Source organism: Lethenteron reissneri, chromosome 32, assembly GCF_015708825.2.
Source record: "Lethenteron reissneri isolate LAM-NWPU_2019-01 chromosome 32, ASM1570882v1, whole genome shotgun sequence".
Classification (NCBI taxonomy): Eukaryota; Metazoa; Chordata; class Hyperoartia; order Petromyzontiformes; family Petromyzontidae; genus Lethenteron; species Lethenteron reissneri.
In genome coordinates this window covers 1671425-1685415 of record NC_083810.1, presented here as the reverse complement: position 1 = coordinate 1685415, position 13991 = coordinate 1671425, and the positions used below count along the sequence as shown (strand labels likewise).

General features: G+C 48.4%; 1 protein-coding gene across 3 annotated transcripts in view; it reads left to right on the top strand.

Moving 5' to 3' along the window:
- LOC133349882 (gamma-aminobutyric acid receptor subunit beta-3-like) overlaps positions 1–13991 on the top strand; it is a 291199-nt gene that overhangs the window by 160515 nt on the left and 116693 nt on the right. For all 3 annotated transcript variants that reach the window (XM_061563712.1, XM_061563711.1, XM_061563713.1), the window contains one exon: positions 8582–8664. In XM_061563712.1, coding sequence (XP_061419696.1) covers positions 8582–8664 — 83 coding nt within the window. The remainder of the gene's footprint in view (positions 1–8581; positions 8665–13991) is intronic.

Below are 13991 nucleotides of genomic sequence, written 5' to 3'. Positions count from 1 at the left end.
ACACTCCGCTAGCCTGTTACTGAACACTCCGCTAGCCTGTTACTGAACACTCCGCTAGTCTGTTACTGAACACTCCGCTAGCCTGTTACTGAACACACCGCTAGCCTGTTACTGAACACTCTGCTAGCCTGTTACTGAACACTCCGCTAGTCTGTTACTGAACACTCCGCTAGCCTGTTACTGAACACACCGCTAGTCTGTTACTGAACACTCCGCTAGCCTGTTACTGAACACTCCGCTAGCCTGTTACTGAACACTCCGCTAGCCTGTTACTGAACACTCCGCTAGTCTGTTACTGAACACTCCGCTAACCTCTTACTGAACACCCTGCTAGCCTGTTACTGAACACTCCGCTAGTCTGTTACCGAACACTCCGCTAGCCTGTTACTGAACACTCCGCTAGTCTGTTACTGAACACTCCGCTAGTCTGTTACTGAACACTCCGCTAGCCTGTTACTGAACACACCACTAGTCTGTTACTGAACACACCGCTAGCCTGTTACTGAACACTCCGCTAGTCTGTTACTGAACACACCACTAGTCTGTTACTGAACACTCCGCTAGCCTGTTACTGAACACACCGCTAGTCTGTTACTGAACACACCACTAGTCTGTTACTGAACACTCCGCTAGCCTGTTACTGAACACTCCGCTAGCCTGTTACTGAACACACCGCTAGTCTGTTACTGAACACACCGCTAGCCTGTTACTGAACACTGCGCTAGTCTGTTACTGAACACTCTGCTAGCCTGTTACTGAACACTCCGCTAGCCTGTTACTGAACACTCCGCTAGCCTATTACTGAACACTCCGCTAGTCTGTTACTGAACACTCTGCTAGCCTGTTACTGAACACTCCGCTAGTCTGTTACTGAACACTCCGCTAGCCTGTTACTGAACACTCCGCTAGCCTGTTACTGAACACTCCGCTAGTCTGTTACTGAACACTCCGCTAGCCTGTTACTGAACACACCGCTAGTCTGTTACTGAACACACCGCTAGCCTGTTACTGAACACTCCGCTAGCCTGTTACTGAACACTCCGCTAGCCTGTTACTGAACACTCCGCTAGCCTGTTACTGAACACACCGCTAGCCTGTTACTGAACACTCTGCTAGCCTGTTACTGAACACTCCGCTAGTCTGTTACTGAACACTCCGCTAGCCTGTTACTGAACACTCCGCTAGCCTGTTACTGAACACTCCGCTAGTCTGTTACTGAACACTCCGCTAGTCTGTTACTGAACACTCCGCTAGTCTGTTACTGACCACTCCGCTAGTCTGTTACTGAACACACCGCTAGCCTGTTACTGAACACTCTGCTAGCCTGTTACTGAACACACCGCTAGCCTGTTACTGAACACACCGCTAGTCTGTTACTGAACACACCGCTAGCCTGTTACTGAACACTCCGCTAGCCTGTTACTGAACACTCCGCTAGCCTGTTACTGAACACACCGCTAGCCTGTTACTGAACACACCGCTAGCCTGTTACTGAACACTCTGCTAGCCTGTTACTGAACACTCTGCTAGTCTGTTACTGAACACACCGCTAGTCTGTTACTGAACACTCTGCTAGCCTGTTACTGAACACTCCGCTAGCCTGTTACTGAACACTCCGCTAGCCTGTCAGCCTTCTCTAACACCTCCAACTCGTCCGTGCCCCCAGCGGGGGATCAGCCAACGCCGCTGGGGAGGACGAGGTGTAGAGGGCGAGGTCTCAGGCTTCTCGTCTCCGGCTCTTGTTCTCTTCGTTCCTTCAGCTCCAACCAACTCATCCCCGTGTTCTCCACACACCCCTTTTTATATCCCCTCCTCGATTTAAAGCTTTCGTGACTGCAGGGATTCATCTTCTTGGTTCTTTCGGTAAAGTCACGTAGAATGGAATAAAATAATAAAAATAAAACATAATAAAATAATTCTCACGACGTTTCGTCCACAATGCAAGCGGCCATCCTCAGGTGGAGAACAGGTCTGTCGAGAAGACAGAGTCTGAATGACACACCCCAGGCTGGGAGCGACTATTTAAGCTGGGATGGAGGGGGGAAGAGCGCCTTGACAAAATAATTTACATATCAATAGGAGAATCGCGGCATCTCTTCAGAAAGGTGAGAGACTCGATTAGCTGAGCCTTCTTATCCCAGAGTTTGTTGAAAGATCTTAAAGTTTTGTGGAATCCCACCCCGTAGTGGCAGTTAAATTTCGATTTAAAACTTTCGTGACTGCAGGGATTCATCTTCTTGGTTCTTTCGGTAAAGTCACGTAGATTGGAAATAATAAAATAATAAAAATGAAACATAATAAAATAATTCTCACCGAAACGTCTTCTTATATCGCTACTACCATGGGCCTTGCTCCGGTGAAATTTACGCATTAATTCCTCTACCCGTGTTGAGGACTCGGTCTACCAGTCGGACTGTTTTATCTCATCCACACGGTGTTCAACCACCACACTGCAGGTCACAACAACACTCTCCCTCGCTCGCTCACTACCCTACGTATCAAAACAAAGAGACAAAGACAAATATCCCCCTTACAGACTGTTGGGTCAAGTGCTGTTAGCGAGCACCTATGAAGGCTGGCACGGTACACGAGGGGGTGAGTGGCCAACACCACGCCAGGCCGCCTTTGTCTCCCCAGTAGTGATGCTTTTACACACCCCACCAGGTACTCATTTGAGGCTGAGTCGACCTAGGAGAGGCCCAGGACTAATTCAAATAATCGTCACTGGTGTTAGTGGCCGTGAGCGGGAATCGAACTCGGATGGTCGGGTTCGTAGCGCAGCGCATTAACCACTATACTATCGCTCCCCACGCACTCGTCAACACACACACCCACCTACTCTCCCACTCACCCAACAACAACCACCATTCGCCAATAAGTGGAGGTGACGTCACTACGGCGCTTGTGCCAGGCCAGGTGCACTTTAAGGCCACTTGAAGTGTCAAACGCCCGCTAGCAGGAGGTCACGGGACAGACCCAGGTGCCATAGGTTGACTGACTGAGGTTACCTGCAGATGCACTACATGTGCCCCTACTGTACCAACTTTCTATGTTTTAGACGCCCGGTGCTCTAACTGGCGAAGATGTTCCATTAGGGGGTCCACGTATCGCAAGAATAGAGAAAGGATGGCATGGCCGTGGCCGAGAAGACTCGAAGCTCCGTGTAGAGCGACAGACCAGGTAGCTTCCACACAATGTTACGCAGCCGATGAAAAGAATGCTACTCGACTAATTCAGAGTGAGACCTCTGCTTTTAGACCGGAGGTGGTTATAAGCACACTGCCCAGGTATGGAAAGCTCTCCACTCTATTCACTATTGCCCAATCACCAATGGGGAATTGAGGTGGTGGAGTATTTGATGGCAAAAAATACCCAGGCAGGTGCTTAGTTTTTCATCTTAGTGGCACGCTCCAAGTTCAGCAGCAGCGCCTCCAACTCCTCCTCTGAGTGAGCAGCAAACAACACATCCACACACGCACTCACTGACTCACTCACCACACTGAAGACCAACTTCTCTCACACTGCTCAACTTTGGAATTTTCTCCCATCATCACGTCTCCCACCCCCAAGCTCTCGTAATAATAACCTCGTTCAATTAATGGAACGTACTGCATGCTAATGTATTAACAACCTCGACAGTCCTGTTCCCTGCTGGCAGCTTGACGTTCGTTCGAGGGCCCTCGTGCCCAGTAACCGTGTGAACCCATATCTACGTCCAGCCTGTTTTTGGACATCGGCTGTCCCCCCCAGGGAGAGGAGCGGTGGATGATCGCCGCGTGATTCAGGTAGAAGGCGGCAACAAATGGTCGCGTGCACCCAAAGGGCCTAAACAACAAACGGCACTCATGAAAGTTGTAATTAATATGGCAGCGTGTAACGCATCTCGTAAAATGAGCGAGGGTTCATTGTGAAGAGAAAGAGATGGCGGGGAATTTCACAGTGGGAGCAGTGCGAGGGAACAATTCATCGAGGTGTCCGTGACCTGCGGTGTGGTGGTATGGTGCTGTAATTGGGATGCGGCAGGGATGGCCACACTGACGGCTTCCGCACGCAAACGCTCCCCTTCAGTCTCACACTCGCGCCACAACTCGAGACTTAAAATCATTACGCCAATACGAGGCGCCTCCCGCCCGCATTCACACACAGGAGCACAGAGACACCACCGATTCACGACATACGAATGGCATTGCACAGAGAATTCTGCACTGCAAACTGAATTGTAAGATATTGTTCAATGTATCCCCATGGAAGCCTGCACTGAGCCTGCAGTTGGGAGGCCTTGCCTCAGAATGTGAAAGAGGTTCCATTCTGGGTGACAGTTTTTAGCGTGGGAGGAAGCGAGCCGTGGCAGGATGGGGCTTGATGGGTAAGGCGTGGATAGTAGCGATGCCCCCCTTCAACGTAAACATTTGGTCGGACTGCCCCTTGCTACAGACGTCTTGCTGCGGGTGGCTTTGTCATGCCACGACAATCCACGCAGCGAAACCTTTCCAGGCACTCACCACCGCACGTAGCGACACCGTAGACAAAGTAGACAAGCAGGCAACTCGTCTCCTTCACGTGTGAGCCTCTCCGCATATATATTTAGTAAGTCTTGTTTACACAGCCCATTGGCTCCCTGACCTTCTCGGCGTGGATTATTTCAGCAGCATTGCTGCAAAACAAGCAGCCTTTTGCGCCGGGTTCGACATGCACTGTCTGATCTGCAGTTTATATCGTGAACAAATAGGCAATGAGCATTTCCAATGTGGCCTTGCATGCTGAGACAAGCCTCTAATCCAGTGATTTGGAAGGGCGATTGGTGGCTTAGGCAGGGAGAGTCTGTGTAAAATGCCCACTTCCAGGACTCGGTAGACCCCAGAGAACGACGTCCCCCGTCTTACCAGTGTGCTGAAGTCACCCGACAGCACAGCTTCACAACAGCCAGCTGTCCACGTGCTCTGTCTCGATAAAGAAAGAGATTGCCCCACACAAAGCCTATCCCTTTATTACAAAAACAATCCCTTAAATACCCCTCCTGTCCGCCCTTCCAAAAGTAATCATGTATTCTTGATTAAGAACCCTTTCTTTCAGATGTTTAATCTCTTCATATTGACCGTGGTCTCCTTTCTGATCCTTTCTGCTTACCAAAATACACAGGCAGGCAATACCACTCCGCATATATATATACCTGTCGATCCACGTCAACGTTGAAAGTATTTTTCCCTGCATCCAATCAGCCAGACACAGGGCTTCTGGGAGTGAATCTTCTCAGCAGAGGACTGAATACAAACTGTGCTGAAACTCAGTGGGGTTTTTTTAAGGATTCGCATCACGAGACAAATGCCCAATTCAGAATTCCCGCCTGACCCGGTGTTTGAGAATCATCTCCAGAAGGAAATTTCAGAAAGAAACACTTTCCACTAAGCTCAAGTGACGTACACACTTGACAATCGAGTTCATTAATAAGCAGCTACTTAAACTAAACTACTTTATTTACCAGGTAAATCCCAATGGGCTATCAGATATTATTCAGAGGTCACCTAGCCACACGTGATAGCTCATCAAAGTATGTGGGCAATGAGAGTCGGAGCCAAATAATCTAAACGCGCGTTTCTAAACATGCAGGGCAAAACCGGAGGACCCAGAGAAAAATACATATATCATTCGTCATATACGACACACATTGTCAGGGTCAGGATTGAATCTTCGCCCTCCTGCGTAGCAGGCGAGGGAGATAACATCTCACCACCGTCACCTGGATTCAAATGTATGGCCTCAGCAGTGCCAGCTCGGCACTCTGACCGGCAAGCCTCGGGGATAATTATTTCATATCAAGCTCATGTTGCCACTAAAGCCACGTTGGATGATGTCGAATGCTGCACCTGTTGTCTCCATCTAGAACTCTCCTGCATAAAAAGCAACAATTTCCAGTGCCTACGAACGTTGTCGGTTCTTCTGTTGCTCCAGTCCTTCTGGGACAAGCCTTTGTTTACCATTTTATCGTCGGTGTTATTCTCCGTATCTAAATTGGGCAGACATCACACGCAAAGCTAAACCGCTCTCCGAGGCCACGCGGATTTGAGAGCGCTGCTGAATGCCCGCAAATGCATTGCGCCCGCGGTGACGCTTAATAAGAAAGCAAACATCGACTGCGTTGTATCGCCGCCACATTCGTCGAGGTTCGTCTAAACACACCCGTCTTCACACTACCCCCATTGGTAGAAATGAAGTGATATAAGGGTCAAGCGGTGCTCGTCTCCTGAGGATCCGTTCCCATATCGCTCGTGCTGAAATTTCAGGCGTATCATATCCCCGTGTCCTTTGGACCCGCTCAATATTACCTGGCCTATACCACACGCCTAAGCCAGGTGGGCTGCATTCATTTTCCATGACTGCAAAGGACCTGGAGAACTGACAAGAGCATTCCGCCCACGCTCTGAGCCCTGTCATCGGCCTCGCCTTCTGTGACAAAGGGGGGGCTTCGAGCAGCGACGCGTGCAATCTGCACTGGTGTTACGCGAACTGGCGCGAACGGATACTTGAGTGTAATGGTTGAAGCAAAGCTTTAAATGGCCTAATTGCCAGCTTGCTCGCCACCGAGATTGTTTGCTCAAGGTGGGTGCATAATTTCCCCCAACGTGCAAATGATGACGCGTGAGTAATGATCAAAGTGCGCTCCCCAACCTGATGAAAAGCCGAACATTCAGACCGTGCGTCATCACTCGACAACACGGCCATTGTGAACTGGTGTCAGAGTGCAAACACACAATTCAATGTTCACTCAGAGGGTGTTCTTGCTCAAATGATCAAGGTGCAGTGCTCGTTGCCACTGGTGGATATTACAGGATATCTGTAGCTGGACCGTTTTCTCCATTATATTAACAGCTGCTGTTTCCCCGCTGGCATTGGTCCAAGCAAGCCGTCCTCCGCTGATGAAACACTGCATGTTGAAACTAGTCCAAAGTTGGCTCGTGTTTAACCAATGCTGCTGATAGGCAATGTGACTGATAAAATGCGTGCAATTAATATTGTTTTTGTGGAAGAATTACGTGAAGGAGGTATATCGGTGGCTAGCGCGCTGGGCTAGGAATCGACCCGAGTTCAATTCCCGCTCATGGCCAACACCAGTGACGATTATCTAAACCAGTCCTGAGTCTCCCCTAGGTTGACTCAGACTCAAAAGACTACCTGGTATAGTGGGTAAACATCGCCACTGGGGTGACAAAGGAGGCCGGGCGTGGTGCTGGCCACCCACCCCCTGGTGTGCCATGCCGGCCCTCATAGGTGCTCACTAACAGCACTTGCCCCAGCAGTCTGTTAGAACTATACGGGGGGGATCTTTGTCTTTGTAGGGGGTATGGTTACGTAGTGCAGGAAAGGTAAAACGGGGGCCCCGTTTCAGCACTGATTTTTTTACATGGTGGGTTAGGGGGTGTATGTAGGTCCCCTCTGGGTTTCACCATAGGTACCCAATTGATGTACACATGTGCACGTTTCCTGCGAGTCGTTTTATTCCTAAAAAATATTATAACAGAGCGCAGCAGAACTTTTCAAATCTGTTAAGTGAAACGCGTGTGTGCTCGAGTGTGTCTGTGTGTGCGTAGGTGCCAAACATATACAAGGGCGGCAAAGACCTGCGATTGGCAAAGTTTGCTTTCGTGTCAAAAAGGGGGGCTCTCGTGTCAAGGGACGACAGACGTGACTGCATCATCTTTTAACACTGTCAGACCCGAGATGACGATGGATGCCAAGCGTTTACTCCAGTAGCGAACAGTGGGTTCTGTCGCTGGCCTGACAGATTGATAACGTCCGGGGGTTTATCCTTCCGGAACAATACATTCATAATTAATTGCGCCATGGTGGCGAGATGTTAACTACGTCGTCAGGTATACAGGATGTCCTGGGTCCGATCCTGTTTCTGACACCTGCTGTATATTTGGATTTTGCATGTTCTCCCCGTGGTCGCATGGATGTTTCTCCAGGTCCTCCGCTTTTTCCATCCACATTGAGAATCAACGTGCGTTTATAGTATTTGAGTATTGGCTGCTATAAATTTCCACGTGATAATACACTTGGTTTAGATTTAATTTGTGGCCAGGTCACTTCTGAAAAATAAGCCAATAGCTCAGTGAGCTTTACCTGATAAAAGAACAAATAGTTTAGTTTCATTTTACATTACATTTTTTTGTGATTTGCTTACCTTTCCGATATTTCTTGGTTTTTTTTATTGTTTGTTGTTTTAACGTTCTGACCCGCCCCTACCAGACATTTGTAAAAAAGATATTCATTGCTCATTGAATTCCTCCAGTATCATTCTGAGCTTGCATTGTCAGACTGGAGAGAACGACAATGCTATGTGTTTACTCCAATAGCAAACAGTGGCTTATGTCGTTGGCCTGACAGATTGATCACATCGGGGTCTACCACCTGTGCTTGTTCTGCCATTGGCCTGACAGATTGGTCACGTCGGGATCTACCACCTGTGCTTGTTCTGCCGTTGGCCTGACAGATTGGTCACGTCGGGGTCTACCACCTGTGTTTATTCTGCCTTTTGGCCTGACAGATTGGTCACGTCGGGGTGTATCACCTGTGCTTGCAGGATCACGACCACGGCCGCTTGCATGATGGACCTGCGGCGGTACCCATTGGACGAGCAAAACTGCACCCTGGAAATCGAGAGCTGTGAGTGTCACCGCACACAAAGCAGCGGTCACCACGACCTCTTCCATCAATCCACATCCCGAATAAAGGCCTCGACGCTGACAACAATGTCAATATTCCCATACAATTGCAATCTACCACGCTCACGGTTGTCATATATTACTCTACGCCAGGGCTCCCTTGTATATAACAGCGTTATTGTCTCAGTGCACACGAACGTGGCTTAAATAAAAGATCGTACACATGCAATCCCACGTCTTTTTTATTTTATCACCCTTGTTTTTTTTCAATAGGTGAGACATACAAACATGCAATGTATTTTTAAATCCTTTATATTAAGTTCACTTGCTTGCTTGCGCGCTTACGACCGAGCAAATCTTTCGGTCGATTTTTAACCCACTTCCCGTGATCCAATCGAGCTGACATTTTGCACACAGACTCGTTGTGCGTGACACTTTATTTTCGTGAAAAAAATTCCAAAATTTTCCACTTTTTAGGAAAAAAAATTTTCATATTTAATTTAAAATATCAATGTGATAAAAATGAAACTCTTACTCAAGAAAAACAGAAATGAATAATAAAATAAAACCGATGCCATGCATATAAAGGATTTATAGTGAAAAACTTTGTTTTTACGGGTTAATTTTTTCAGTATTCCTATCTTCTATGCAACCGCTGCCAATCCTGCCACGTTTGCTTTGTAATTAAAAATATGGCTGCTCTTTAGAATCACGTATTTATTTTTACTTTTAAACGTCTTCAGTTGTACCTGTTAATTTATTCATATCTACATTTTAAACATATAGGGCCATGACCATTGAAAAGCATATGAATGTTTAAATCCCTAATTTAATATCCAGGTATTATTAATTTATTAAACACCAACTCTCCTTTCACCTCCACCCAGTGCAGAAGCTGGCGATGGTGGGAAGTCGGTGTGTGCATTGTGTGTGTTGTGTTGGTGTGCATTGTGTGTGTTGAGTCGGCGTGCATTGTGTTGACGTGCGTTGTGTGTGTCGTGTTGGCGTGCATTGTGTGTGTTGTGTTGGCGTGCATTGTGTGTGTTGTGCTGGCGTGCGTTGTGCTTGTTGTGTTGGCGTGGGTTGTATGTCCTTCCCCCCGCACCTCCGATTAGTACGTTTGGCTACGTACGGGGCGAAATAAATTCAACATACACACACATGTATTGTAAGTTGGTGTCAATAGGGCAATATTCAACTTCACTATTTTACGGGCAGTGATATATACGAAAGCCGGCATAGGGCCAACCGAAAAGAAAAAACTTGAACCGCCAACTTTGGTTGCGCACCCCATCGGCGCACACAGGAGCCGGTAGCAGCGAGTCGGTCGCACGCAACTGACAAATGGAGCACTTGCTGCGTGCAGGGTTCCACATTCGCCCCGTTTGAAAGCTACTCACAAGCTCCTTGATCTGGAATTACACGTAGCAATCGTCGCTCCCTGCTGGAGACAACAAATGGGGCCATTTGCAGGCCAGGGTCTGAGTCACCTTGTGCCCCACTGGGAGAGCTGCCGCTGGGTTGGGGGGGGACCCCTTTAAAATGTGTTGAGTTGCTGAGCTGTTGAGATGTGAGATGATGTAAAGCGCTCTGAGACTTCCCGGCGTATAAGTCGCGATATCAAAACCCAAATCGTTACCATTCGTTAGATGCATGCGGCTGGTGCTTGACTGAATATCGACCGCGAAATAAAATATGAGTGCTCAGGAAGGCCCCTTTGTGGGTCTTAGTAACTAGATATATTTATATTTACATACTTTATCCCCATAGCGGCTTTTGGCTAACCATCAGACAAAAACAGTCACTGCATCGCGCGCTTTCAGATGCGCTACTGCAGCCATCCAAAACGCTCTTCCTTTTGATATTAGGAAGCCGCTGGAGCTATGCAGTTTAAAATAGAAATTGAAAACTTATTTCATTAGAACTGCTTTTTGTGTTTAGTTTGGTGTCCTTCTCCCGCACCTCTGATTAGCACGGTTAGCTACGTACGGTGCAAAAGAAGTTCAACATACATACGTACGTGCATACAATTTGAACACAACGTGTGTTCGTTTTTAAAAGTCACGTGAAATAATTTAGCTCAGCGATTGGATATGTCGGTCGGATGGACTCATCTAGAATGCGTAACGAGGGCAGCTATTGAAGGTGGACCTGGAGAACCAGGACACTCCAGGTGTTTGCTTCGTTCATATTCTATCACCAGTAGGTTCTGTTGGCTGACATTGGTGGTACCTTTGCACACAACTGTGGATGCAGCGAGGGTTGGTGGCTCACACAAATGTTGTGATATTCCCTTCCTGTGGGTGTTGATGAGGTGCCGTACCCTGGCTTTTCAGAAGGTAGTATAGCAACTGCGTACACATATCAGCAGTCTCTCCTATATGGGATAGTGTTGCCTCCTCGCTTATGAGAGTTTTTTGACCGGGTGCTTTGATTTCTCCACACATGTATAAACACTAATTAATTGGCTGAAAACATATTCACATATAGAGGACTGCAGAACTTGGACCATTGATGGCACCGGCTTCCTGCCTGGCTGCCTTCCTGTCTGACTGTGATTCTTGAGCAATTGTAAGGTGCAATTTGCATCAATAGATACATATATAACAATATGTGATTCTTATAAGTATTGGCTCGGTAAAGATATGCTTCGCATGTCCTTACCGAGCCAATTTATAGCAAAAGCAATGCATCCGATTCCTGTTTATTCACTAATCCATTGCCTGCTTCTTTCAGCTAATGGCTCTTGGCACTTTCTGTTCAGTATTTTGTACTTGTAGCCATTCGCAAGTTGATACTTTGTGCGGTTTGCAGTTGTCATTGTCCGTTTGAGTGACCAGGTTTCAGATGGTACGTTCATCGTAGCTGGCAACAGGAGCTTATAAAAACATTTCCCTGGTATAAATACGTAATATGTCACTTTGTTTGTCCAAATGAGGACTGCCTCACATGCTGTACATCACGTTCAAATGTAAGTCTCAATAAATATTTAAGTTAACGTTTTAAATGTAAGTTTCATATCAATTGATTGGATAACCACTTAAAATACAGTACATACCGTGGCCCAGATACATAATGCATTGTGAAGTTTTAGAATGCCCCGAGGCGACCGTGACAGAGGCTGCTATGTCAGGTGATGTCACGTCAGGTAATGTCACCTCCACGTTGGGCAGCTGTAAAATAAAAAAGTGCCGCTCTCTTACACCGATCATTAGCCATTGAGGAGCAAGATGTGATGCACGTCCCCCGTGCGCCATGCACTTGGCAGACCCTCAGGGCACCATGCGAAGTTGAAGGCTTAAACACATCCACAAAAGCAGCCTCCTGGTACATTTATAGTGGGTTCAACTTAGTTGCGGGTAGGGGTTCTGCCGGATGGGAGCGGCGTCGCCCGTATTGATGTGGTGACTCAAAAGCGTAGTGCGTCCGATGTCAAGTTTGCCCTTGTTAAACACATCTGAGAATTCACGTAAGAACGCCCTCAACTCCCCCGTCTGGGACTCCACATTTTACAAACAAAGCGTATCCATCCACTTCTCATCATAATCCTTTTGCGACCACGTATTCGACGCGACCCCCACTCTGCCAATGATGCTTCCTTCGTGAAGTGCGGGCGACGCATGAGCTAGCACAGTGCCCTCCTGAATGACAGATGTGTGTAACCCTGCATTAAGGACCTGAATGAACGGTTCGTGATCATTGTATACCAGAGTCTGGGCCCCTATTAATGTCAACCCACGAATGGCTTTATGTGAGGGTCCTCCCACAGTCGCCTCCTGGTTTAGCGGCTTGCGCAATCGTAAAGGAACCAACATTGCACGCCAGGGGGAATCTTTGCAGTCTTACTCGTAAGTGCTTGCACGGTAGCATTGGCCATGCACAATCGAGTGGGAGAAGGCAAAAAGGCCATTCGATGGCCCGATGGCAACTCAAGGCACCCTTAATCGATAAACATTTTCAGTGGCATCTTCCCTAAAAAATCAGTCCCGAACAAGCAAGGAATAGCAAGGGACATTGATACAAGAACCTAGACCCGTCGATTTGAGCCGCCGTTTCCGGCAAAGCACGGAGCCCCGATGGGATGTAGGGTGTGACTTTTAGGGGGCAAGTTGTTAAAAATCAACTCGGAAATAATAAATTTCGATTTAAAGCTTTCGTGACTGCAGGGATTAATATTCTTGGTTCTTTCTTACCGAAAGAACCAAGAATCGGAAATAACAGTCGCTGACGCACCAGTATCAATGAGCATTCTGATTTCAACCCCCTCTATCAATCTCATAACAGCGGATGAACTTACGGTCGCGGCAGCCACTCTATGGGCCAACGTCGACCACTGACCCGGTCGGAGCGGCCAGTCAGCCCGAGCAAATTGCGAACCCTCACACACCGTCGCACGATGGGAATAAGAACTGACCGAACGCGATGAGGTGAGGTGGATTCAGGGGCCGAGTGTGTGATGTGTCGCAACTCGCCTTCGGGTATAGTGGAGTGGAGGACGGTCCGGCGTACGACGGCGGAGGTCTGGGGAGGCATCGCCGTGGCACGCGGCAGCCCGACGAGACATGTCCCGGCAAGCCGCAGTTGCAGCACACGATGTGCCCGCTCCCAGGACGAGGAGAGGTCTTTCACCATCGAAGTTGTTCATCCATTCGCACCATGCCATCCCCTCGCCAGCCTTCGGCCTTGGCTCGATGCGCAGGCTTGGATGGGCTCTACATCTTCGGGTGTATCGTGCACCTCACAAGGCGCAGTACACACCACCAACCCCTTAGGTCGTTGCAAGAGCCGGTGCGCCTGGATGCATCTTGCAACCTTGAGAGAAGACAAGTCATCTTCGTTGATGGCTGGCAGGATGATGTTGAGGTCCTTTGCCAACATCAACAGTCTCTCAAGGATCAGCGAGTCGATTCCATCGTGGTCCATCTTCGGGAAGGCAGCCTTTGCTAGCGCCAATAGTGCGCTACGGAAGGCGAGGGGCGTTTCGGCCTCCCCCCTCCTCCGCGCAGCGAATTTATGGCGTACATTTGACGGTGGTTCATAGATTGCCGCCATTTGAGCAAATGCTGGATGTAGTGGGGCCCTCTCCGACGTCGAGACAGTGAGAAACGCGGCTAAAGCGTCGTCGTAAAGCATGGCGGGCAGCTCTATCAGTGCCTCCACCTCCGTCCACCCCGCCAAGTCACTGTTCGTCAGAAATCTGCGCTTGAAGGCCACCCAATCGCCTCCGGCGGCGGAAAACTATTTAACAAAGGGCAGTCTTCGCCTGAGAGATGGAATGTCAACAGGCGAACTCGACATAGTCTCAGATTTGGTAGGTTTTCCACTCCG